This window comes from Tigriopus californicus, chromosome 10 (assembly GCF_007210705.1).
Source record: "Tigriopus californicus strain San Diego chromosome 10, Tcal_SD_v2.1, whole genome shotgun sequence".
NCBI classification, from domain to species: domain Eukaryota; kingdom Metazoa; phylum Arthropoda; class Copepoda; order Harpacticoida; family Harpacticidae; genus Tigriopus; species Tigriopus californicus.
In genome coordinates, this window is record NC_081449.1 from 5,289,709 (window position 1) to 5,313,759 (window position 24,051).

Below are 24,051 nucleotides of genomic sequence, written 5' to 3' on the forward strand. Positions count from 1 at the left end.
ATCTTGCCCCAGCAGACTTCTTTTTGTTTCCAACTGTTAAAGGACATCTCTCCGGTGATCACATCAACGGCAATACCATCAAAACTGATTGGGAACGGGTGGTTGGTGCCATCCCCAAAGAGGACTTTGCCAAGGCGTTCCAGAAGTGGGTGGAACGATGGAACAAGTGCATCCAGCTCGAGGGGGATTACGTTGAGAAATGTTAAAATATAATTTTTTTTTTCTAGTCAAATAGAGTGCCACAAATGAAGGACTATCATTTGTTTTTGACATCACCTCGTATATATGATACATCTAAAAAGAGGTGATTCAATGGGCTTTTTCAAATGCATTTCATAATCAAAAGACCAAAAAACACGGAATTCACACCTATCATTCATATGAATTCAATATGTATCAAGGGTAAACTGATCATTTTCTGGTTTTCTTCATTTCTTCCACTTTTTTGAAGAACATTATGATTGATGTGGTTATAGGCCAGGTCACCACGCAGGCCAACAACTAAAAAGTTTAGGCTCAAAATTCGGAATGGCCTTATTATAAACACTTCACTTTAATTAAAAGAAAAAAGGAGTATGGGTCCACTAGTTGGGGTCTCAAGTTGGAAACAGATTGCTGATGGCCGTCTGGGGATAGAGTTGAAATTCCCACCTGCTTTTTACAACATTTGTAGAAACTTTTAATGCTCTCTCCGGGTGTCATGAATGCCATTGACAATGTGAGGACTAATAGCCAATGAAATGATTCGTCTTGGTCAGTAATCTGAGAGAAAAGTGATTGATATGAATCTGGTGACTAGTGGTCAATGTCACCATATTTCTTACCATTTGTCACCTCAAGTACTTCTAGTTTCTAGACGAAAAGAGTCCTGATCGCTTCGCCCTCTGACGGAAGTCTTTCTGCATTTTGTCTGTCAAAAATACGTTTGAAGCAGAAGAACAACAAAGACAGAACAACTAACCCAGCTGAAAGTGGTTTTCAAATAGGGCGCAATAAACCCAACCCACATAAGTTGCTTCATCTGTGTCGAGACATCTCACGTGGACCATCATTCCCACCATGGAGGAGGTCCCGCTCGTGTCCATCAACGACATCGTGGGCTTTCTCAATGAGATTCTGGAGGATGAGTCGTTCTCGAAAACGGACCTGACCTCGCCCACGGCTGAACGCATTCAAATGCTCTACTTCAAGTTGCTACTCGAATTCGGTTTCACCGAAAAAATCCTTCAGGTACATAGTTCATCCCTTAACCATACGCCAACCAAGTAGCACGCCATCCATCTACCTATCTATTGTTCTTCTGTCTCATTCTTATGGTCTAGCCGGTCCTGGATCATTTAGGGCCCCAAGGGACGGGGATTCAACATTCCGAACTCCTCCAAGACACGGATCATTTAGATGCCCTCATCGTAGCTTGCCAGTGATTATAACATGAAGATTCACATCTGATAACCAATTCAAAGATTGACTGACTTGTATTTGGAACACTAATTATTCCCCATAGGTACTTTTTTTCTCGGGCTTATCCCGGGTCTCGCGTCACGTTCGGATTGCTCGATTTGATCGAGCCCGAGTCCAAGCGAACCCGTCAATTTGTCTCGTAAGTATTCATATTGAAAAGCACGATGATAATGAAGTTGAATGATAATAATCGTGAATGATTATCATTTTATTAGGGGTATGAGGAACTTCTACCTTCTTTGCAATTTGCAACACGTCAACGCCACTAATGTGAAGGATGAAGTCCACGCCTCCAAGGAAAAAATGATGGCCATGAAGAACGAGGTGCAGAATGCTCGGAAACGAATCGAAAAGCTTCGCATCAACGACGGTGAAGACGCATTGAAGGCCAAAGCTTTGGAGAGAGACACTTGGGTAAGGCCATGGGGAATCGAATGGATAGAGGTGGAGGTGCTTGAAGTCAATGTCATGATTATCTAAGGAACTGGAACGACTCTTGGCCGCCTCAAATGAAGCCTCGGGTGAGCTAGCCACGGAGCAAGAGAACCTCAAGTCACAACTGTCTGAGATGAATCACATTATTGAGATGCTGAATAAAACCCTCATGGATTTGGATCAAAACAAGTTACTCATCGTGTCCCGGTTGAAAAGCGATGATGTCAAGCAAGAGCTTGGACAAGAATTGGACAATCTCAAGTAAGGCGTGAAAATGTTGAAACGATCGGCTGCTCCGTATGATTTGCGTTTTGATTCAGGGAAAAATTTGAGCATCGCACCATTCAAGAACAGGAAATGAAACGTAAACTGGCCGAGCATGAGGAGAAGAATCGCGATATCGCCAACTTATTCGGACAAGTTGACACAGTAGCGGAAAAATATGATAAGGTAAGTAAGTCAACATAATAGAATTAAAAAGGATTAAACGACCATGTTCCGGGTGTAGATCAACGTGTTAAGAGGCGAGCTGAAGGATCTCCAGAGGAATTTGGACTCATCCCAACAAGCGCTAGACGAGGCCATTTCCTCCGTGCAGACCGTGATTCAAAAGATCACAGACGCGCTCCAGCCGCAAAATATGATGAACGTGCGATGGAAGAAGAAGAAAGAGCACAAAGAGGTAGGCCAATTAATGACTTTTTGAGTTGATCTTGTTAAAAGATTGATCTTCTTTTGCTCTTAGAACGAATTGCAAGAGCTTAAGATGGAATTCGATAATTCGACCAAAGATTTCTCACAAGAAGAGATGAAACGAGCGGAATTGACTAATAAGTAAGAGTGAATGAACAACTGTGGTTGGGTTTAGTTTGGGAGATATAAACGGAAATGATTTTTATATCGCAGAGTGACCTTGCTTCAAGAAGAATCTCGGGACGTCGAAGGACAAACTGCTTGGGAAAAGGAATTCGTGCTCAACGAATACGCCAAGCTTCTTGAAGCCATCAAATCGTACAAGCAGAAGTTTGTAAAGGACATGAAGGCCTCCAAGAAAATCCTGGAATCATTTTGACTTCGCACATTGATACCTCTTTGTAAATCCTCCCTATTCAGTACATTGAAGAACAATCCAACCGACCTTCGGTTGAGCCACTTCCTTCCAGCTCGCCCTAAACTTTCCGCTTCAATAATCATTGGATCCTTCATCTTCTGCCATTTCAAAAAGTGTCATCCTCAATCGAGGTTGCGAGAATTAACCCATTCATCTATACTCTTCTTTATGACAAAAAATTAATAGGGCTTGTCAAGTGAACGCGTTCATGCACAACTGACGTTATTCCATGGAGTCAAATCAAAGACAACATGCCCAACCACACTGCATTATGCATGCATTGAATTTTGACATTTATTCCATTTTACTTGCTTGTCGAAGCAAATAGCATTGTGGTATTGAGTCAATTTTATAGTGCGTTCACCGATTAACACCAAACATGTTCATATTGTTGGGTTTTGTAACACAGCTCACTCAAAATCCCTCGATTATTGAAAATTCAATGGGCAGATAGTGCGAGTTGACTGTTATGTTTGTCTTAGTTCTCACTCACAAAAATGCTCAAAATAGGTGCGTCTGAATAGGTCGGTCACCCTGTGGGATTACTGTGGCAATGGGAAGGACCCAATAAGCTAGAAGCAGGCACCAGCACGTTCCTCATGGACATCTCGCCCTAAGCCTCTAACCATTGGCTAGTACCCTATCGGTGGGTGGGTAGATTCGGCGGGTTGAGGTTGTGATTGGAGACACCCGTGCATAAAGGTGCGGAGTTCTCTTGAGTATTGGTCAGCTTATACATCTCGGTCCCAAGATGTCATTGTCATATTTGCCGGGTACGGCGTCCTTGTTGGAAGAGTTGGACAAGCGATTGTTGGTGGTTCTGCGGGATGGACGGACGCTGATCGGATATCTGCGATCCGTGGATCAATTCGCCAATTTGGTATTGCATAGGTGCATTGAACGCATTCACGTGGGTCGCGAGTACGGCGACATCCCAAGAGGCGTGTTCGTGGTACGAGGCGAGAACGTGGTAAGACCCAAAAGAAAAGGCGGGCTCAACTACCTGGTAGTACGTCCAGCAGATCGATGGAATTACTATGGTGATCTGATGGATCCCTTTGGCCAATCATACGGTCATTACAACCGATTTGAGTGAAAACCATTCGGTAGGGTCGTGCAAGAAACACTAGCAAAATGAGGGGAGAATCTTTCAGATTGTCACCGAGTCCACATGTAATAGATCAAACGGCAGCTCATTCATTCATTGTCATTCATTGAAAAGGTTACGAATTAGGTTAGATACGTAACATCTTCTAAATCTAACTCGCCTTAGGCTAGCCCTCTCTAATTTCTATTTAGATTTACCATTTCCTCTTCTTGAAGCCAATTCTCCTTCGGCTCTCAAAACTGTTATTCTTCATTTGAAGTTGGTGAATAGTTAAGGATATATGGCACCTTACGTACACTCTCTACGTGGTGTACAGTATTTGAGTTTGCTCAGTACCGATTTGTTAGCGATAACCACAAAATACCATTCTTATATTTTAAACCACAAAATGTCATTCTTATGCGATCAAAGTAACAATTAAACGTTAAGAAATTGGCAAAAATGTTTTCCCAAAAAAGTGGACCGGAAAATTCTGGTCGCAAAAGTAGAGGGTCAGAACTACGGATAATCATTTTATTTTAAAAACGTGGCGGGATGACACGAAAGTTTTATGAATGCGAGTGATAAAATTGGCGGGGCTTGAACTGTCACCGAAATAAAGTAACTCGTTAGCGTTACCATTACTTTTTTTGAATAACTAACGCGTTACCATTAGTTACTTTTGCAAAAGAAAAGATGGCCTGAAACTGCAAAAAAGTATGTTTATGCGATTTAGTAACGTTTGGTAAACATGATATGAATATGAATAAAAAATAAATATATAAATATCACCTTGCATCAATGGTTATGCTTACTTGTTGCTTACTTCATTGTCATGTTACACCTACCTTTATGATACAATATTCTCATAAGTCATAGTAACTTTTCTTGTGACTCTCCGTCCTCGTTATCTTTATCTTTTGTAGATTTCTTAATTTTCTGAATTTCCGTGAAAGTTTTTGAACAAATTGCTATGCAGGTAAGAGAGAGGCTTTTCCAGGTCAAAGCAGGAAAGAAACCGCTCAGGAGACTCAAATTGGTTTATTTCGGACTCATTACCTACTCAAAGTAAGAATTTGTTTATGCTCCTTCCAGGTCTTGTTAGGCGAGATTGACGCCGAGCAAGAGGCCCAAAGTCCCCTCAAAGAAGTCAGTTTGGAAGAGATTCTGGAGGCTCAATCGCGCCAACAAGCTGACAAGGACGAAAAAGAGCGCATCCGAGCCAAGGTTTTCAAAGAACGCGGACTGGCCTACACCGGCGAAGTCACCTGTGACGATAACTATTGAATCCTCCTCACCATTCTCACACTCCTCCTCATCCCCATTATTGATCCACCCTTATATACAATACACGGCCTTTTCAATCGTTCTTGAATTGTATTTTTTTATTCCCTTCTTAATCATATTAACATGGCTTCGTTGCGAATATATTCGCCCACATCGGCTTGATGGAAGCAGACGACGCTCATGGGCTCGGCGTGTCGGCATTCGGCCGTGGCTTTGGCCGCCACACCGAATCCCAAGGGCAAATCGCTCATGGAATACACCACCACACCCTGATACTTGTCCGTGTTCTCGGTAATACGACCCAAACCGGATTTCATGGCGTTGCGTCCGTACAGAAATTGTTGCTCGGCCGAGGCCTTGAGCCAAACCTTGTGCTTGGCATAAGGGGCTAAGAAATCTAAGGCCGTGATGTGGAGGCGGAATTTTCCGCTCTTGGTGAACTTCCCGAAACACGTGCCCAAAGACATAAGCGCATCGCGGGGAAAAGTGGCGGCCTGCGAAGAGAAAGACAAGATTGATATTCCCATTACCTGATCGCAGTTTCAGTCACATTGAATTTACCACTCGGCCATATAAAAAAAATATTTCGTTGAGACAAATACGTAGGGAATAAATTGACAATGATGAATCCCATAGGTTGAATAAAAGGGGCGGAGGCTATTTTCATAGAGTTCATTGAATGGGATGGACATACCACGTGTGGCTGGGAACAGATTACATTTAGGTGTCGAGCGAGCATTGACGGGATTCAGAAAAAGAATGACTCTTTCTCTGGGCTTTTTAAATTTCCAGTCAATCCTACGAAACAAGAGTTCAGAACCATGATAATGATCTGGCTAGCGATTAGGTGAATTGAGTTAGCGCACATGACAAAGGTTTGCCCCGATTTAAGTTGATGATATCAAAATTAGGCTCGTCTACTTAAATGATGGAGAACTAGTTTGCGACTTATTTCCCTATTTTACCATTTTCATGATCTTTTCTTGGACATAGAACACGCGATCTTTTTGAAGTCGGAAGCAATACAATCCGTCGGGACGATCCAGCAAGCACTTGATGTTCTCGCCGATGTACTTGGACAGTTTCTCAAAGAGGGCTTTGGTCTCATCTTCGGTTAGAGGCCGCATGGTAATAGAGCAAGCCTAGGCCGGGAACAAAGGCCTTGATAGCTTTTTTCACGGGGTCAGAGAGTCCTAACAATTCTCTCAGTTTCGTCCGTTCCTCACTGAATTTCCCGTGTTACTTTTTGAGTTGCCTTATAGTCTCGTCTCCTGTCACGTGTGTTTGTTATGAATCCCTCAATCGGGAAACATCAGCTGACCCATTGACCAGAAAAGTGACCAAACTTGCCTTGCCTCAGATTTAAAATAAAACTTATGTCGACTATATCAGCCTTCCACTGAGCAATATGGGAATATAGGATTCCTGAGAATTTAATACCCCAACCAATTGACGCACATTCATTGATTTGTATTAGAATACCGGTTCCTCTATCTGGCATGATTTTGCCAATGAGACATTGGAAACCAAGGTCGAGTCACCTTGCATTGAGATGGGCGGCTTTATAAACAAACGAATGTGAGACTGGGAGCGGAGCCAATCGAAGTGAAACTCGAGACCGCCGCGATCCATCCCCGCTTTGGCATCATGATTATCCCGATTCGTTGCTTCACGTGTGGTAAAGTCATTGGCAACAAATGGGAGGCCTACTTGGGCCTCTTACAGGCCGAGTACACCGAAGGGTAAGTCCCAAATCGATCGATACGCTATGGATCTGTCCTGAATTTTGGCCCATCTCGCTCTTTTAGTGATGCTTTGGATGCGTTGGGTTTAAAGCGCTATTGTTGTCGTCGGATGCTCTTGGGCCACGTGGACCTCATTGAAAAACTCCTCAACTACGCCCCTTTGGAAAAGTGAAGCCCCTACCTCAGCCATATGCCGTACCTCTGATGTTTCGCTCGATTTTGTGAGGATGAATAGTATTAAATTCGCATATCCGTGTCCAACTCCCCTGAATATGTCGTTGATCTGTTTCCTGATTTCTTCTGAGCACGAAATCAGATCCCAAATATGACGAAAGTAGCTTCGAATTCTTGCGTTGTCCCGTCCGTGGGTAGGCAGTGTTTGTACCGAACCCATGACGGAGGTCAAGCCTGGGGTGGGAGATATCGAACCCGTTGAAGATCAGATATGTAATATGACGATGCTAACTCTGTACCAGTCGATTGTTCAGCCAGAACTGGGTTGCCAAAAGTGGAACAGTTCAAAGATGTTCGATTAGAAGCATGGCAGGACTGAAAAAGCAATCGTATTGGAAAAGATGATATGTTCGGGACTCTGCACCAGAGCTTGAGGTGTGCGTTTTTAGATATATCCATGAGCTTGGCCCCAACCCAAGTTTGAGGGTCAATTACAGTGACCATAGAGGCTTAATGTGCCTTTTGAGAGCCCATTCAGGCCCCAAAGAAATAAGGTTAGTTAGAACAATTGGTTTCTCATTAATTATTGATCGGGGTCCTGCATTGTTCAATATCCTTTCCTGCAATATTCTTAAGGAATGCATTGGCCTTGATCTGCAGTTATGTTTTAATTCATACTTGGAAAAGTTGCTGACCCAAATGTCTGAAATTATGATTGGATCTGTTGCTCCTCATATAAGGATTTCAAAATGAATTATAAATTTCCATTTTGATGTGCTTCGAAATTTATAGTAGCGTTAAGTCATAAAAAAGTAAGAATTGACTTGAATTAGCTTCCCAGCTATACATTCCTTTCTGACACAAGAGTTTTATCTACGTACTTGTCGAATTTGTGGCGTAACAGGGCGATTCAGTGGTCCTAAACATTTTGATCGGGCTGACCAGTTTTTTTTTTCAGCCGTCAATGCTAGCTCGTGCAAAATCGATGCTAAAAAATGCTAATTGAAATTCTACAATGCTAGAATAATACGAATTATTTAAGAAAAGCAAATTCTTCATGGTGGTCATTAAGGATTTAAGTTTCAGAATTCAATTATATTTGGCACTCTTTGACAGGGTATCTTCAGGCAATTTTTTGAAATGTTTTACCTTTCGGAGCAGAATGAAAAACACAAAAATTTGCTCCTGTCGTCAAAAAATATTCTTCCTGCGTGAGATTAGATTATAAAAATAAGATAATTTGTTTTTTGTTGCGTGCATCATACTTCAAAGCGAACATTAGCAAGAGCTGCAATAAGTGTCTTTATCCAAAAAGCTCAATAGTAGTCTATCTCTTCTTTTTTGAATATGTTTTACTATTTTTGAAACTTGCGATTTGGTTTATCTCAAATGTGTGAGGGGAAATACTTTCCGGAATACAAAGAAATCAACCAAAATATTTTGTGAACGTGCTTAAAGCTTGGGGCTTGATCTTTTTAATCAATTTCTTGATTTGTGTTAGCCAACCCACACTAGCAAACGATCTTTTAATGTGCCAAAAGCCTGGATATGCAAAGAAATTTGGCTAAATCTCCCTTTAAATTGAAAAGCAACTAGAAAAAACCAGTTTGCTTGCTTCATGTAAACTAAACATTCCAATGGAAATCACTTTGTGGCTACACCATATCAATTACATGGAATGGCAAATGGATCCAATGAGAGAACACCGCCAGGTTTAGTTCCTTCGTGATTTTTTTGGTTTCTTCCCTTTTGCACATTTTTTCAGTGAAATAGGGTTAGGAAAATGTTAATGCCAAATGCCAGCCAATATTTCAGACAGCTTGGACAATGCAAATAATGCTACTTTAATGCTAAAATCCTGACCAATGCTGATTAAAAATTCAAATGCTAGCGTCCTTGAAATAATGCTCATTTTCAAAAATTAGCATCGAAAAAAGCCATATGGCCAGCCTGACTATGATATATGCTAAAAGTCAGGGTGGCTTGGCTTCAATGGATTTGACAAGCCATTGATGCGGTGACTTATCAAACCTCAACACCGCCATAAAACGTATATGTTCTGGGAAGTGCAACTTTCGTCCAAGTGAGTTGCATCACGCGACATGTTTTCAAATGCTTCGGTCAGTCGCATGGCAGTGGTGGGCGCCGTAACTTAATAGGTAGGTGGAGTATGCACAATAGAACAACAAAATACACTGTACCTGGGTATGGTCTGACGTCAAAGATGTAGGAACTCTCATGAAAGAGAGTATACTTGTATGGATTTGACAGGGCTTGAGTAACAGCGTCACTTGTAACCTATTACTTTCTATAAAAAGTACCAATTCAGAATTGTTGCTTTAAAGAAGTAACCATAAATAAGTAGTTTTTTCAGTAATGGTTCAGCCCCTGGAATAGTCCTGTTCATTTTCCTCCTCTTGTTGCAGACAAACTAATGAAGAAATACTAGGATACCCTTGGCAAGATGTGGGATGGGTATGCTTGGTGCTAACTGGACCAATTGGGGTCTTTTTTTAACACTCTGGGGGACATTGATCTTCCCCTTGACTTTGTCATCTACATTCCAGTTGTTATACACATTCAAAACCATTTTCTTGTGAAGCTTCATAAGTTTGATCAAGGGAGTGTCTGGAAGTTCCACATAAGGTAGATCAAGGGTCACATCCGATGTCCCTGCTTCATGAATGACACTTATTATTTGTGGGCTATTTGGTAATAACTAAAAAATAAGGTCTACCAGCCTTGTCTTCAAGGTATTTCAAGATGCCTGCTTGCTCATCAACACACAAATTGAGCTCAATTTGTGTGTTGTTGAAGATGTAAATTTTCCAATCAGCACTGTATGGGGACGTTTAGGCAAGCTCTGGCAGGTTTGTTTGTTTGCTGGTACCTGTGTCAGTTATGCAAGTTTGGGGATTCAAACACGTTTCTAAGAAGCTGACCCTTCTTTATATTGTTATTTGAGGAAAGGTCAGCTTTGTTAAAACCAGTTTGAAACGCCAATTTTGCATCACTGGCATTGACAGGCAAGTTTGTTTGCTGGTACCAGCTCTTGCCTAAATGTCCAAATTGTCATCTTTTTCCACTTAATTGAAATTGTGCCAAAGAAGTTAATGGTAAGTTAGAAAAATTGCCATGGTTAAGGTCAGTCACCAAAACCTCGTGAAAATTTGGTCTTCCAAGTACTCTTTTGTTGGAAATAATGATTGCCAAAGTGTGGGCACTTTATCAATCATGCAGTATACCCCCTCTTGTAAAATGATTATTTACATGTCATAGTTGTTCAAAATCTTACCCATAGAGAAAATGGAACTTGTCCCAGCTGAGTTGATTGCTTATTCATTGTGTCCTTGAGTACTTGAGCAATGAATTGTTCATTTAATAATCTCTTGATAAAGTCTTGCTTCTTAGAGCATATTATCTTGTTTTTAAATTTGTTTGTCCGCACCTAGACAGAGCAGAGGTTGCTTCTCTGGCTTAGTTAAAAGGACAATTGGTAATGATTTACTCAAAATCATTCAGTCATTGTATTTCTAATCAAAGGGTCAAATTGTCACTAATGCTTTTCAAAGGGTCAAATTGTCAATAATGCTTTCATGAACTTTTGTATCAACCCAAGGAAATACAAGATGAGTAAAAGCTCAAGAGAGCTAGTTGTGCACCCTGAAATAAAGACTCCACCTTAAGCCCTACAGGGCCTTTTTATTTCAAAAATAGTTCATAAAATGTTAAACTATAGTTTCAAACTACTTGCCTTGTGATTTGAGGGTTATAATCCTTTTCATTTCATGGATATAGCCCCCATTGCCTCATCTAGAGGGGTGCAAAAAGTAGAAATACGAGGCTTGCTGGGGTTCCATATTGGTAGAGCATCCGCTTTCCAATTTGCCAATCCTGGTTAGATCCCAGGCTAGCCAAGTCCAAGTTCTCTGTGGTATTTGATTACAGCATGAGTTGCTGCTCTAACAGCTTAAATGGGCAACTCGCAGTCATTCCCGAGGGTGAGGTAATAATTGATGTTGGCTGTGACAACAAAATGGGCGGGGGTATCCCTCAATTGCGATACCCAAAATCAGATGGCAAGCCAAGGAAGAGAGCTGCCATCTGACTTTGTAACAAACAAACAAAACATGTAGAAATAAGAGAGGATGCTCCAAAGTGTCAGAATTTATCAAGGTATTATTGGTTGAACAAGTTATTAGATAAGTATTGTGATATAATGAATATATTGCCAACACATCTGAGCAACATTTCAAATCTTCCAAAGGTAATTTCCCAATGCTTATGACATTCAAATAAACCTGAGTCAAAAAATTTTATATCAAATATTACAATAAGGCTTTTATGATGGTAATTTTCCATCACAATGTGTTATGAAAGTATGCTTTCTTAAAATACTGTTTAATGATTTGTATTTTTGTTACACTTGCGTTTATTTACTGGCAACAACCAGTAGCTTTTTAAGCCGCAAAATAGCTCCCATTTTTTATATCTACTCAAAAGTAATGAATGAAAGGTTCAATGTTAAACAGACTTAAAAAAAAGGTTTTATGAATATGAAGCAAGGGACTGCGAAAGCTCATGTAACGTCACATTCACTTTTATTATTGGATATCAAGGACATTATTGGAAATCCTTATACACACTGAAAAGCTTATGTTTATAAAACCCATCAAAACTGGCATTACTCATTTTTTTAAAAAAATATTTTGCCAATATATATCCACTTTGGAATATCTTGAGACTGTCTGTTATATTTTATAGGCATAAAGTTTGGCTTTTCAAGAGTAAAATAAAAGTGACAATGTCAGAATCCTTGATTGACTATGGCATCTCAGGGGATATTCTCTCCTTTTCTAAGTTGGTTTGTTTCGCACCTAGACAAACGCAGAAGGCACTTCCTCTGCTAAATGAAAACAACTTTAGGACCTACCAAAAGTTCCACAAAAAAGTCCCACATTTGGGTGATTGGCATGAAATTTAACATTTGAGGGTCAAATTGGCATCTGAGTCACCTGAAAAGACTCGTCCTGATTCCGGCTTTTTTTAAATTTGCCCGTGATTGATGGTTAACATCCCAGCTCAACCCATGAATTGGCCGTGAACGATTCATTACCCACCTTCAGTAATGAAGAATTCTCTAATGCAATCCGTATTCTTGGTCCCACCCAACGCACTTGCACAAAGCTCTTTTAGGATTCCTGCACCTTATCTATCACTATATGTGCGTTTAAATATCTTATCTGGTTCATAAAATCATGCTCAATTATGAATGATCAATCCTGCCTATTCTTATTTGGCTTTTGAAAGTGGTCAACCTTAGCTATTTGTTGGATTTTCTCTGGCCCAGGAATTACAAGGTTGCTGTGGGTTGGTTGTTGCCTGCCTGATCGAGTCGATTGATTCTTTGTTTGGGTCTCCCTCCCTCCCTCCCTCCCTCCAGAGCCAGCCAAGGTGGGCGGATTGAGTGCCCCGGTGGATTGTGCCCCTCCTCCTTCGCCTTCTCCCACCGCCATGATGAATTCGATAGAGCCCACCCCTGCGCTCCTCCCCCTGCCGATTTGCACGTCAAATACAGCAAACTGGCCTCGGAGTACGCCAAGCTCCGGGCGCAATTTGGCGTGGTCAAGCAGGCCTTTTGTTGACGAGCAAAGCCAAGGTTTGACCTTAGGTGAGAAGCTCCGCGAGAAAGAGGTGTGGGCTCGCAAGTACGAAACCGAGATGGAATCCGTCCAGTTCCGCAACGTCCAATTGACCGGCGAGTTCATGTCCTCCAAGAGGAATTGGAGGCCTGGACGGCGGGCAAAAACGCCAAAGACCGCGGAGGTCACAGCACCCAGAAGGCCTCGGCCGAGCGGATGGCCGCGGCTGAAGGGCTGAATTCCGTGATTGGGCGCAACTCCAGGGCAAGATCGAGGAAAACGCCCAATTACATGCCCGATTGGCCGAGATCGATCATAAGTATGAGGAAGTCATCTCATCCTTGCAATCCCGGATTAAACAATTGGAAGCCGGAGACCGGAAACAGGCCCAGAGTGAACGGGCTGAAGATTCCCATCGGAAAGATCTGATTCAAGGCCTCAAAGCCGAGAATGTCCAACACTTGGAGCGGATTCGCAGTCTAGAGAAGGAGTTGATTGATCATCAGGATCGAATCACAGTGTTGCAGGTCCAATTGGAGAGTGCCTCGGTCACTTCAGAGTTGACCAGTCCGGTCAAAGAACCGGTGGTGAAGGGCCCACCGTCGGGTCATCGTCCATCGTCCACGGGTCGCAGTGAGACGGCCCATAGTTATCCCTTGAGAGTCGAGGATGTGCGGATCCAGTCGGTGGAGCTGCTGAGCCAGTTTGGTGAGACCATTTCCGAATTGGTGGCCGGTTTCTCGGACTTTTTGACCTATTGGGAACATCGCCTTAAGGATACCCATTTGGATGGGCCTTTGACGGATTCGGCCGACCAATTGTCCAAACTTTTGTTGCAAAATGTCAAGTACCTCAAACCCATCGAGGAAGCCTTCCAGACTGGCTTGTCCGAGGTTTTAGCCCGGAAAAGCCGCGATAGTTCCGGGATTTTGCGTCACTTCCAAAAACTGGCCGCTGTTTTCAACCGCTATGTGAGTTATGTCATGGAGCTCGAGCCGCACATGCTCGCGTGTCTGCAGATCGAGAGTAACGCCTACTCTTGTCCCCCCGGGCAACGTGAGCGAAACGCCCAATTGCAGAATCGGATTCGGTCATTCAATCGAGTCTTAGAACGGGTATCGCACTACTTGACTGAGCTCCAGAAAGAGCATGAGTCCGAAGTGGTGGAGGCCATTGAGAACCTGACCGTAGCCGTGTCTCAAATACATCAGGAAACCACGGAATTGTACAACATCTACTCGGCCAAAGCTGTGGAAGAAAATGGTTTACCCACGGTCACGGATCAATTGAAGAATACCAACCAATGCATCGTGGCGTCGCTATCCAGCATTGCCAATGGCGAAAACGCAATATCCCGACTCCTCTCGGACAACATGCCTCGAATCATCACACTTATTCGGGTGGGCTTGCAATTTCAAAGTCATCCAGAGCCATCACCCGAAGAAGAATCTCCGCCCGCAGCGGTAGAGCCTCAAGATCTGCCCGATTCTAACGCCAGTGGTTTGACTCAAGAGCTGGAACTCATCCAAGGCGAGAACGATATTCTCCTTAAAACCATTGAAGACCTTCAACAAAAAGTCAAAAAAGCTGAGGAAACCAAGGAGCATTGGAATCTGGAGTTCCAGTTACTCCAGCTGAAATACGATCGATGTCGGGCCTCTTCCGGTCAAGAATCGTTGTTGGCCGAAACGGACCAAGATAAACTCTTGAGCGAACGCGAACTGGAACTCAAGCGCCATTTCCAAGATCGAATGCAGGAAATCGTGGCCGAGAAGTTGATGGCTGATAGCCAAGCCACTTCGTTCCTCCTCGAATGCGTGGCCTTGGAGAGGCGATATCGTTCGGCTGAGAAACGTCGAGAGCATTTGATAGAAGAGCTCCGGAAAGCTGAGGCTCAAACTGTGGTCCTCAAGGAGGAAGTAGATACCACGGCAGCCAATTATGAGGGCCAACTGAGCTTGATGACCGAGCATGTGGCTCGAATGAACGAAAAGCTCACCATGAAGACGGATGAGATTGACAGTTTAAAATATGAATTGAGTCATAAGGGCAAGAAGAAAAAATGATCCGTTCTTTCCCTGTCAGTTTTAAATTGTCTTGAATAATCTGATATTTATATACATAACGATCCTTGTGATATTTTCCCCCGTTACTTTTATAAGTCAATGTTGTGAATATGTATCGCTCCTTCCTTGTTTTTGGGATTTATTTTCTTTTCATGTTGATTTAGAACATTATATAACAAATCTTACAACACATTTAACTACTGTTTCTGAGAGAGAGAAAAGAGAGAGGGAACATCTAACGGCTATGCTTGTCTTGATTCAGCAAAGATTAGGTTAAATAGTGCTTGGCCAACAAATCGGTTAGTTCCGTACTGAAATATTGCTTGGGCATAAAATCGAATTTGTTCTACAATTATTTGATCGAATTTATTGGATAAGGCAAAGTATTGTTTGTGGAACTGGACAGAACATCTCTTTTTTACACATCGTGCTAACAAGGCTGTTCATATTAGCGCTACAGGTCGGCTTGGGTAAAAAAAAAAGAGATAACCTGCAATGAGGAGCGGGTGTGATCATTTCTGAATCTAACTTTGGACCTTACATGCCCTCTGGCGGTAGACGAAAACACTGCTAGTTTTTAGGCTTGCCAAGGAAACAGACGAAGCCTGTGGTCAACAAAAGCCAGAATAATAAGAACACTGGAAGGTTTGATTAATCTTTCTCCATTTTTCTTTTCATTGGACAATCTGTGATTATAATCATTTAAAAGAATTGTAAGTGAAAACAGCTATGGGTCAGTTACTCAGTAATATGATAGCAATATCCCTGCCAAACTTGTCTAAGAGGGTAACAAAAAATTAAGCGCACTGATCAACAAAAAATCAAGAACCATTTTCACTTATGTAGGGGTTAAGTGAATTTCATGCTTGGAAGCAGATTCTTTGACACCCAGACCCAACATTAGAAAATAGGTGAACTCATCATATCCATGATTGGAATAAACCATTTCAAACACTATTCCTCCTGCAGGCTATTGAATTACCCAAGAGGTCCTCCATGCAAGTTGATTGAGTTCATCAGGAATTGAATTTGGCATCACTGCTCACTCTACAGTCCACTTTACTACCTAATCTGGCCACCAAACTATCCTGCGCTGCTCAACCTAGCCAGTTTCCCTCTTAACCCAAAATATTGTGTATCTGATATCCTCGATTCAGTAGGTAGCGATTACATTCTGGGCCGAAAGCATTTTCAACTCATCCCTCGTATTGGCCTATTTAGGCCATTTATTTCAGACATCTTGATCACTATGGAGGATTCAGCCTCCACGGGTGCTGCGGATTGGAATAGCGAGGACGAAATAGCCAATCTGCCGAGTCCCATTGATATGTCCGATCTCATGCAAGGCAACATTGCTCAAGTGGAAATTGTAATTCGACGTGAAATCCGATACCAATCGGCGGATTGACAATTCTCATTTGCTTTTTTTTTCTCTTCAGGATTCGGATGAATGCGATGTGGAAACAGCGATTAAATTGGAAACGCCTTCGGATGAATTTCCCACCAATGAATGTATCATTCCGGGTTGTCATCGACTCTACGTGACCAATATTAACGAGGATGAGCCCATGATCCGCCTACCGCCTAAACGGAATCAACACACCAAAGATATTGCCGAATATCTCTGTCTCCGAGTGGATGGTCGTTTGTGGCACATGGATGACGAATATTTCATTTGTGCCAAACATTTCGCCAATGGGGTGTGTTGTCGTATCCGAGGACACCCCTCCTACCTGCCCTCCATCTTCCCGCCGGGTTTCGAACCCAAATGGAAAAAGCCGGCTTGGAAACTGAATCCCAAGTTCGTAACCTCGGAGAATGACTTTATCGAGCCCATTGCTCACGACGTGATCAAGGATGAGATCACTTTCGAGCTATTGTCCGACTCCGAGATTGACGAGCCCTACGCGGCTGAGACCACGGTGCGAATCCCACCCAATCGGAACGAGAAAGTGGACGCCCAGAATATGGACCAATGGAGTCAGTTGCCGACTTGTGGGGATATTCTTCGATCTGTCTTTGCATTACTCACCTCACAGGAAAAGACCCCGCCTAAAGCGATAGCGCTAAACGTCCACGCCATTTGGGAACGAACTCATTGTTGTCCCATTTCCCTGTTGGCCATTGCTCAGCGAATCCGAGATCTGACCCAATCTGCTTCGGGCTTAAGGTCCTCAGACATCTTGGGTAGTCGGAAGCGTGAGTTTGCCAAGCTTTTTGACGTTTTAGCGCCCGTGTCCGAGAGAGATGACCTTTTCAATGCCGAGTTTTATGCTGATCAGATGACTAATCGCAAGATGTTCATGGCCCCGAATGGCGCCGTTCTGAAACCCGCTGCTCCCCCGGGTCAAATGAAGAAGGCTCAACCACCCCTCAAAGAAGTGGGATTACCCACGTGGCTCCAGTTACCCACGATCAAACAGGTCCATGAGACGCTTACCACCACCCCCTTTAGCACTCGAACTCTGGCCAAGATCCTCAGATCCTTGTGGAAGAAGGCCGATTGTCAGCCTTGCAATTTGAACTACGTGTGCGATAAATTGCTGGAATTGAAAACGAGCGCTCGCCCATCTCAAGATCTATTCGATATCGCGTGGGAGAGCTCGCTCCGCAATAAATCTGTGTTCAACGATGCCTTTTATGAGGATCAGAAAGGACCCAGAAAAATGTTCCTCATTCCTCTAGACCTGTCCAAGTTGGCCCCGCCCCCACCTACCTCTACTCCCATGATCTCAAACAAAAGACCCTGTGTCGCCTTGTCGAACGACACCCAAATTATCCCAGCCAAGAAAAAGAGAGGAGAACAATCCCAAAGGAATCGAAAGAGAGCCTACAACAGGGATCCTCGTGTGGACCTCATGAACCAGCTTGGGTATCCGGATTTAAGTAACGGCATTCTATTAAGGTTAGCGGAAAATTTCGAGACCGATCAAAAAATGCGGCAATTCGGGAGCTTACCCAATTTGAAACCGCTTCTCAACCGCAAGTGTGGCTTCAGCAAACCCCCCAAGCTAAGATCAGATTTACCCGTGGTCGCTGATTTTGTGGTCAAATGTCGAGGTTCGGGCCTCGTGGACTCCCCTTTGTACCAAGAAGCAACGAACATCGTCCACTCTCAGATCGAACAGATCCGCACTCAACACATGAAGGAGAATGTGGTGATCAAAACTTCCAACTCATCATCCGAAAAGAGCAAGTCAGAAGTGATGTCCCAGTTCTCTGAAAAGCAATGGCATGCCAAAGAAGTGAGTCTCCTGCGGCAACAATTGAGGGCAGTCCAATCCGAACTGAACATGTGCCATACGATCCTGGCCGATTCAGACGGTTTAAGCGTTACCAAGTTTCCGGTCCAGTTCATCTCGGCTCAAGTTGCTCAATTATCGGAGCGCAATCGGCGATATCGGGAAATTATCGATTTGTACCGAGGTTCGTTCAAGTTGGGGCACAACAAGAATCGAACCATTGCCGTTTTGAATCAGCGGTTAAAGTTGTGCGAGGACACCCTCAAGGCTTACATGCTTAAACCCACTTTGATGGAGCGAATGTTAATTGTCCAAGAAGAGATTAATATGGCCTCTTCCGTCCAAGAGTGCAAACATCGCTTCAATGGTCTCATGAAATGTTTAGTCAATCACGAGTACCTAAGTAGTTTACAGACGAACTTGGATGCTCCTTGGCATGAAGAGGATCGCTTGATCGACTTGATCGAAGATGATCTCTTGGACGATTATCAAGGCGCCGAATTCGCACCCGGCGAGTTCTTCGATCCAAGCATGTTGGTGTACAAGTGTGCTAATTGCGGACTTGGCCATGATTCCGCCAACAAACTACTTCAGCACGAGAAGTTCTTCTGCTCCTTCACCACTGAGAGTGTCTGCTATGTGTGCCATATGCGAGTTCCCCAAGCAGAAATGGACTGTCATATCGAGGAGCACGCCAAAGTCTACCGAATAGACGTGAGCATGTCTTGTGACATTTGCTCCAAAATCATGCCTAACTTGAAGGAATTGTCGAACCATGCCAAGCTGCATAACATTCATTTCCGTTATTGTATCTGTTGCAAAAGAACCTTCAAAAACGAGGAGTTGTTCGCCAATCATTGGTGGAAAAGATTTGAGTACAAAAACGCAACGCGCAGAGAGCCGCCCAACAAAAAGCCCCAGTTCCTTTGCTCCTATTGCGGTTTGACCTTCAGAATTCCTGCCCATGCTGATCCCAACGCACTTCATGATTATCATATTTGCAAATTCATGGAAAAAAGTCTCAGCCAAACCGGAGCACCCAAAGCACATTTGTGCACCGATTGTGGCGCCGGATTCTTCGGATTAGTTGAATTTAAGAAGCATTTGTATGAAACACAACACACGGTTCCGGATGGGATCTCGATCAAAACTAACTTTGGGAATTGCGTCATTTGCGACCGGAATTGTCCCTCCAAGAAGAAGATGGACGAGCATATCCTCATTCATACCACTATTATGCCTTACCAATGTCCGATTTGCGGTCATAAATCTCATAAGAACTACACACTCCGCCGTCACGTTTTGGACACCCATCAGGATGCTAATTTCAAGACCAAAGATGCCATTACGATACCTGAGGAAGTGGCCAAGAAAGAGTACCTCTTGGCGGACATTCCCGGGCGAATCCATGAATTCCTGGATCAAGAAGCGAAGCCCAAGAAAAAAGTCGGAACTGCGGCTCAAAAAGCGAGACAAAAGAAAAGTAAAGCAATAGCAAATTTAGCGGCTAGTCGTTCCAACCTTCCCCAGCATCCGCTTCCTCCAACGGGTTCGGTCGTTGTTCCGGTTGTTCAAGCCCAACCAAACACTCACAATATGAAGAATCTGACGCATATTCATGCAATAACTGAAATGGAAGAACAGAAAATGGCTACCACACATTTGCAGAATGTGCTCAACACTAATTGGTAGAAAATAGATTTGATCGTTAATTTGACATAGAATAGTAGACCTTTTCAAGCATGTGTCGTCAATTTAAGAAGCTAACATCGTCTACCGTTCAAAGGGCCGGGTTTTTGAAAAGTGATTTGATTGAATGTGGCCAAGGAATGGTTGGGCTTAAATATGAACTCACTTATTTCAACATTAGAAATTCCCCTTGATTCATTTAAAAAGATAATGGATTTGTTCTTGGATCTGTCTCCTGGACAAGCCAAGGAATTCCTAAATCAGAAATCAGTTATACGAGAGTTGGTCTGAGAAAAAAGGCACAGCACAAGTGCTGCTTTAATTGATCTTGCTTGCCTGCATAAACTTGGCGAGTTGCTCGTCTCGGCGAAGGTCCCTGTACATGTAAAACTGAAGCTTAGATTGACAGCTAGATGGCAAGGCAAAACTTCATCAGCCGAAGCAAGGCGAAATTTGTATGTTTTGAACTATTTAAGCAAATCTTTAGTCCATTATTACACAAAAAGACATCAATGAATACAGTTTTCTTGGTTTTATTTCTTTAGGTGCAGGAACATACAAATTTATTTTTCTGGTTTGTTTTCAATACTGGGTGAACGGAAAGTATACATGTAAGATGAAAAAGCTGAGCAAAGGCGACCTCTCAAGGTTGAGAGGCCGGTTTGCTCCCCGGACGGGCATGATTCAAAATAGCAGCAAAATCAAGGGAAATGAAACGTCTGTAAGGGAAAGAACAGGAGGAATCATACGGCTAGCGTCGTATGCTCTTTTAAATCACTCCAATCTCAAAAGAATTCGGAGATTCGGTACCAACATGTAATGACATTAACGACAGTGCGGCATATGACCAAGGACACGTGCTTTTCCACATGCCACGTATGGCTGCGTTGACTGACAGTTGATGTCTTAGAATCCTCCTTTGTAACGGCCCAAAAAGTTCCGACAATTGGGGCACTTGTGTGTTACAGAGTTCAGGCTGTCGATACAACAAGGAATGCAGGCGCAAGGCCACAACCTAGAACCAACCCCAAAAGCAGCCGATTATTCAAAAATTCGATGTCGAAAAATGCTTTATCCCTTACCCGACCACACACAGGACCCCAGCCAGGACCCAGGCCATTGCTCCGGGTTCGGATTCGGTTGAGGTACAGATCTGGCTTTGACAATGAGGACAGACCATGTTCACGGGTCGATGACCGAAGTTGGGGGCATTCACGTACTGAACGATCACGGGTCGGCCATCTGATGCGTTGCTCGTGTTCGCTGGAACCATATGATGAGAAAATTGTAATATGACTTATCGATCATATATTGGCTCCGTCAGAATAATTCCAATATGATTGATGGAAGAAGGCAAAGTAAACATTGTAACTTTTCAAACCACGATCAAGTCTTAGTGCAAATATGACACATTCTCATTGAATCTTCCAAGAATTAAGTTCTCGGTTACGAATTTCAATCAAGTCGGTCAATGACTCCAGCCTGGGAGCTAGAGAAAAACAGCTCGACATTGCAAAAAATACACGTGATAAGGTCATCATAAACTCAATTAAGTACTTTATCTTTAGAATTCAATACTCTATTGTGAATTGTGTGGAAACAAGTTCCGCCAATCTCCGTTTACCTTTGTATTCATTTCGCAAATGGAACTCTGTCGTTCAATTCAATCTATCCTGAGTAGCTGGACTATTCCACGGACTTCTAGAAACATCTCTACAAGCCCGTGACTTGAACATTGTCAAACGACGAGAACTTTTAAAATTATTTTACAAAATGACACGAATAGGCAGCCGTAACTGGACAATTATTCATTACATTGCCTTTGAATTTTAAACTTATGCATAAGTGACATTCATGCAGTACAGCAGTTACGTGAACGGGCGTATCTCTTGGTTCAGACTGTACATATTTATTTTCAACCACAAACTTCGTATTTCTACCACTGCAAACAAAACGGAGACCCTTCATTTTCTCATATCTCCCCGTTATTTCCATCATCAGGTAACCCCCAAAATAGGGTTGGACATTGCACTGTGAGCATAGCACTTAAGTGCAAACATTGACAATTGAGCTTATCTCACCGTTAGCTTTAAGTTGACCGACTAGAAAGTGGATAACCCAGCCATCTTTAATAAGTTTTACTTTATTTGCACTTCTCGAAATCCATTTTAAATTCTTAAAAAAAAAAAAAAACCTCTGATCTTCAAATTAGACCTGTTCCTGTTCCATTTCTGCTCCCCCCTAACAAATCGATATCACTTCCTCTTTTTCCACGCACTGGCATCGTCCCTCATTAATATTCCATACTCCATTACTCATTTGACCTTCCACAAAGTCCAAAGCCCTCTATCGGCCAGATATATTATTACCCTCCTTTTGAGCAAAAACATCTTGACGATCTTGACTTGGACTTACGTTGTTGCTGTGGTGGTGGTTGTTGGGGATAAGCATAACCTTTGGCCGCTCCATGGGCTGCTTGTGTCTGCTCATACGAGGGCGGGGCGTCGGGGGGAGTACCCTCCGTGGGCGGCATACTCCAGCCTTTGTCAGCAGCCATGTTGTTCAGCCAAAGCGAGTCAAGAAAATCGTTTGAAGAGGGAGAATCCCAAACTGAGAGATGAACGTAGATTACGTTTGGATTAGGGTCTCGTCTCCAAAGATGTCACTCACTTGTAGAAAGGAAGAGACCAAGCAAGATGAGGCAATCGTTTCCAGGAACTCGACTCAATCCTAAGGTGGTCTTTTCCTTGTGCGACGTTCCTCGTTGACTGAGCCTGAAAGCACAATCTATGTAGTAGGGCAGCGACACACGACAGAAGTCATGGAACAGCCGAGATCTACGTTCTACGTCGGTATTTCACGAGAGAGTGGCAGACACTGACTGACTCATATTCCTTTTTAGGGATATATTCAAATAAAGGCTCGGACTCGAGTCACTCGAACTTGTTTGACAGCCTAATCTAAGAGAGAAATGTCGGCTTTTAGGAAGCTCATGCTTTCTCGGAGGGATCTGTTTTATTTATTCTTCATTGCGGCAGATTTGTCAATGAATTTATTATACATTGCCTTGCTCTGTAGAGGAACAGGGGTGAGGGGGAATAGAGTTTTCAAAAAGTTCTCAACATTTTGACATTTACCATTTTCTTACTACACAAGGGGCTACTTTGGCTATAAAGTCACCTAATATCATAAAGAGAGCCCGTTGGGTTTGTTCAAAAAATATATCCATTAACACTTTGCCTTAACATCCACTTCAAACTTGAAAGATATTGGGAAGGAGATGTCACATCTGATCTTTTTCAAGTCAGGTAAAAAACTTTGCAATCCTTGTGCAGGTAGTTCCTGGCGCTCAATCACAATGCAGGAATATTCAATGATTTTATATAATGGTATTTGTGACGCACCTGCGAGGATGAACAAGAGTTAAAAATATGAAGGATTAATGAAATGTCAAATCTATTGGATTTGGGTAATCATGGGTTTTAGGGGACCTGGAAAGTGCCTGTACATCAATGTAGGCGGAAAGCACTACTTTTGGCTCTTGCCTGCCTACCTGTGGCAGCTCATATGCATTGCTATAAGTGTCATCCTTTAATGATCTTCCTCGTTTGAGCTTTATTCATAATGGATATATACCAGATCTGCATGAATTGAAAGCTGAAGAGGCATAATATTCCTGATAAGTTCATCTTGACTCTAATTATTTGTAAATAGTGAGCCAAAAGTTAAAAAGTTGTTCTGAATTGTCTCTTCACTTCCATGCACATATTTTCAAAATTTTGATTCCTCTTCTACAGATAAGGACATTTTAGCGCCAATTACTCATAAGACTGGCACTAAAACATCACATTCACCTCTTATTGAAGCGCTTTTTTCCCTCCTGCAATCTAAATTTGCTTGGTGGGTATGCCTCCAATGTTGTCATCTAGCGCATATTAAAATTCTGGTGAATCCCTGAACGGCAAGCTCTATGCGGGGTTTCATCTCATCCTTGCTTCATGTCTTACTCCTAACTCCTGGCGCTCCCTAATGCCGCTAGCGCACGTAAACCAATAGGCGTCCTCACTCTTCAGGTCGTCTAAAATTCATGATTACCTTGGATTTGATACTAA

At 42.8% G+C, this 24,051-nt stretch overlaps 6 protein-coding genes and 1 long non-coding RNA gene across 8 annotated transcripts; 4 read left to right on the forward strand and 3 right to left on the reverse strand.

Annotated features, from left to right (window-relative positions):
• Positions 1 to 308: 308 nt before the first annotated feature.
• On the reverse strand, positions 309 to 934 carry LOC131888164 (uncharacterized). The gene is made up of 2 exons (XR_009374083.1): positions 825 to 934; positions 309 to 762 (listed from the first exon to the last, which is right to left on the reverse strand). It is a non-coding gene; the product is annotated as an uncharacterized LOC131888164 (long non-coding RNA).
• Positions 935 to 954: 20 nt separating this feature from the next.
• Positions 955 to 3,400, forward strand: LOC131888158 (cingulin-like). Its single transcript, XM_059236944.1, has 9 exons — positions 955 to 1,230; positions 1,323 to 1,420; positions 1,505 to 1,600; positions 1,677 to 1,875; positions 1,943 to 2,157; positions 2,217 to 2,346; positions 2,405 to 2,578; positions 2,642 to 2,730; positions 2,803 to 3,400. Exons 1-9 carry the CDS (start codon positions 1,060 to 1,062, stop codon positions 2,966 to 2,968), a joined length of 1,338 nt encoding a protein of 445 aa, XP_059092927.1. The 5' UTR covers positions 955 to 1,059; the 3' UTR covers positions 2,969 to 3,400.
• A 146-nt stretch (positions 3,401 to 3,546) lies between these two features.
• LOC131888162 (U6 snRNA-associated Sm-like protein LSm1) lies at positions 3,547 to 5,463 on the forward strand. Its single transcript, XM_059236949.1, has 2 exons — positions 3,547 to 3,977; positions 5,190 to 5,463. Exons 1-2 carry the CDS (start codon positions 3,759 to 3,761, stop codon positions 5,379 to 5,381), a joined length of 411 nt encoding a protein of 136 aa, XP_059092932.1. The 5' UTR covers positions 3,547 to 3,758; the 3' UTR covers positions 5,382 to 5,463.
• On the reverse strand, positions 5,462 to 6,701 carry LOC131888160 (60S ribosome subunit biogenesis protein NIP7 homolog). Its single transcript, XM_059236947.1, has 2 exons — positions 6,347 to 6,701; positions 5,462 to 5,875 (listed from the first exon to the last, which is right to left on the reverse strand). The coding sequence occupies exons 1-2, from the start codon at positions 6,506 to 6,508 to the stop codon at positions 5,495 to 5,497; spliced, it is 543 nt and encodes a 180-aa protein (XP_059092930.1). The 5' UTR covers positions 6,509 to 6,701; the 3' UTR covers positions 5,462 to 5,494.
• A 327-nt stretch (positions 6,702 to 7,028) lies between these two features.
• On the forward strand, positions 7,029 to 15,200 carry LOC131889337 (protein phosphatase 1 regulatory subunit 21-like). Its single transcript, XM_059238423.1, is given in 6 exon segments — positions 7,029 to 7,123; positions 7,190 to 7,294; positions 12,696 to 12,936; positions 12,938 to 13,055; positions 13,058 to 13,376; positions 13,379 to 15,200. Coding segments are annotated over 6 exon segments (2,508 nt in total). The 3' UTR covers positions 15,009 to 15,200.
• A 776-nt stretch (positions 15,201 to 15,976) lies between these two features.
• Positions 15,977 to 19,993, forward strand: LOC131888153 (uncharacterized). 2 transcript variants are annotated; one of them, XM_059236936.1, is made up of 3 exons: positions 15,977 to 16,164; positions 16,230 to 16,377; positions 16,448 to 19,993. In XM_059236936.1, the coding sequence occupies exons 2-3, from the start codon at positions 16,258 to 16,260 to the stop codon at positions 19,940 to 19,942; spliced, it is 3,615 nt and encodes a 1,204-aa protein (XP_059092919.1). In that variant the 5' UTR covers positions 15,977 to 16,164; positions 16,230 to 16,257; the 3' UTR covers positions 19,943 to 19,993. The 2 variants fall into 2 exon arrangements, with proteins under 2 accessions (XP_059092919.1, XP_059092921.1); XM_059236938.1 differs by having other exon boundaries at positions 16,107 to 16,168.
• Positions 19,994 to 20,456: 463 nt separating this feature from the next.
• Positions 20,457 to 22,802, reverse strand: LOC131888161 (cell death-inducing p53-target protein 1 homolog). Its single transcript, XM_059236948.1, has 4 exons — positions 22,610 to 22,802; positions 22,355 to 22,549; positions 21,022 to 21,202; positions 20,457 to 20,954 (listed from the first exon to the last, which is right to left on the reverse strand). Exons 2-4 carry the CDS (start codon positions 22,494 to 22,496, stop codon positions 20,846 to 20,848), a joined length of 432 nt encoding a protein of 143 aa, XP_059092931.1. The 5' UTR covers positions 22,497 to 22,549; positions 22,610 to 22,802; the 3' UTR covers positions 20,457 to 20,845.
• Between the last annotated feature and the right edge of the window lie 1,249 nt (positions 22,803 to 24,051).

Bases quoted from the DNA above. Each gene is read 5' to 3' on its own strand.
- LOC131888161 (XM_059236948.1), bottom strand. From the start codon at position 22,496: ATGGCTGCTGACAAAGGCTGGAGTATGCCGCCCACGGAGGGTACTCCC. The intron at 21,203-22,354 runs GTAAGTCCAAGT...ATATGGTTCCAG, and splicing joins ACCACCACCACAGCAACAAC to CGAACACGAGCAACGCATCA. The intron at 20,955-21,021 runs GTAAGGGATAAA...GGTTGGTTCTAG, and splicing joins GGGGTCCTGTGTGTGGTCGG to GTTGTGGCCTTGCGCCTGCA.
- LOC131888162 (XM_059236949.1), top strand. From the start codon at position 3,759: ATGTCATTGTCATATTTGCCGGGTACGGCGTCCTTGTTGGAAGAGTTG. The intron at 3,978-5,189 runs GTAAGACCCAAA...TGCTCCTTCCAG, and splicing joins TGGTACGAGGCGAGAACGTG to GTCTTGTTAGGCGAGATTGA.
- LOC131888160 (XM_059236947.1), bottom strand. From the start codon at position 6,508: ATGCGGCCTCTAACCGAAGATGAGACCAAAGCCCTCTTTGAGAAACTG. The intron at 5,876-6,346 runs GTAAAATAGGGA...TTCTCTTCGCAG, and splicing joins AAGAAAAGATCATGAAAATG to GCCGCCACTTTTCCCCGCGA.
- LOC131888158 (XM_059236944.1), top strand. From the start codon at position 1,060: ATGGAGGAGGTCCCGCTCGTGTCCATCAACGACATCGTGGGCTTTCTC. The intron at 1,421-1,504 runs GTGATTATAACA...TATTCCCCATAG, and splicing joins GCCCTCATCGTAGCTTGCCA to GTACTTTTTTTCTCGGGCTT. The intron at 2,731-2,802 runs GTAAGAGTGAAT...TTTATATCGCAG, and splicing joins CGAGCGGAATTGACTAATAA to AGTGACCTTGCTTCAAGAAG.
- LOC131888153 (XM_059236936.1), top strand. From the start codon at position 16,258: ATGGAGGATTCAGCCTCCACGGGTGCTGCGGATTGGAATAGCGAGGAC. The intron at 16,378-16,447 runs GTAATTCGACGT...TTTTCTCTTCAG, and splicing joins ACATTGCTCAAGTGGAAATT to GATTCGGATGAATGCGATGT.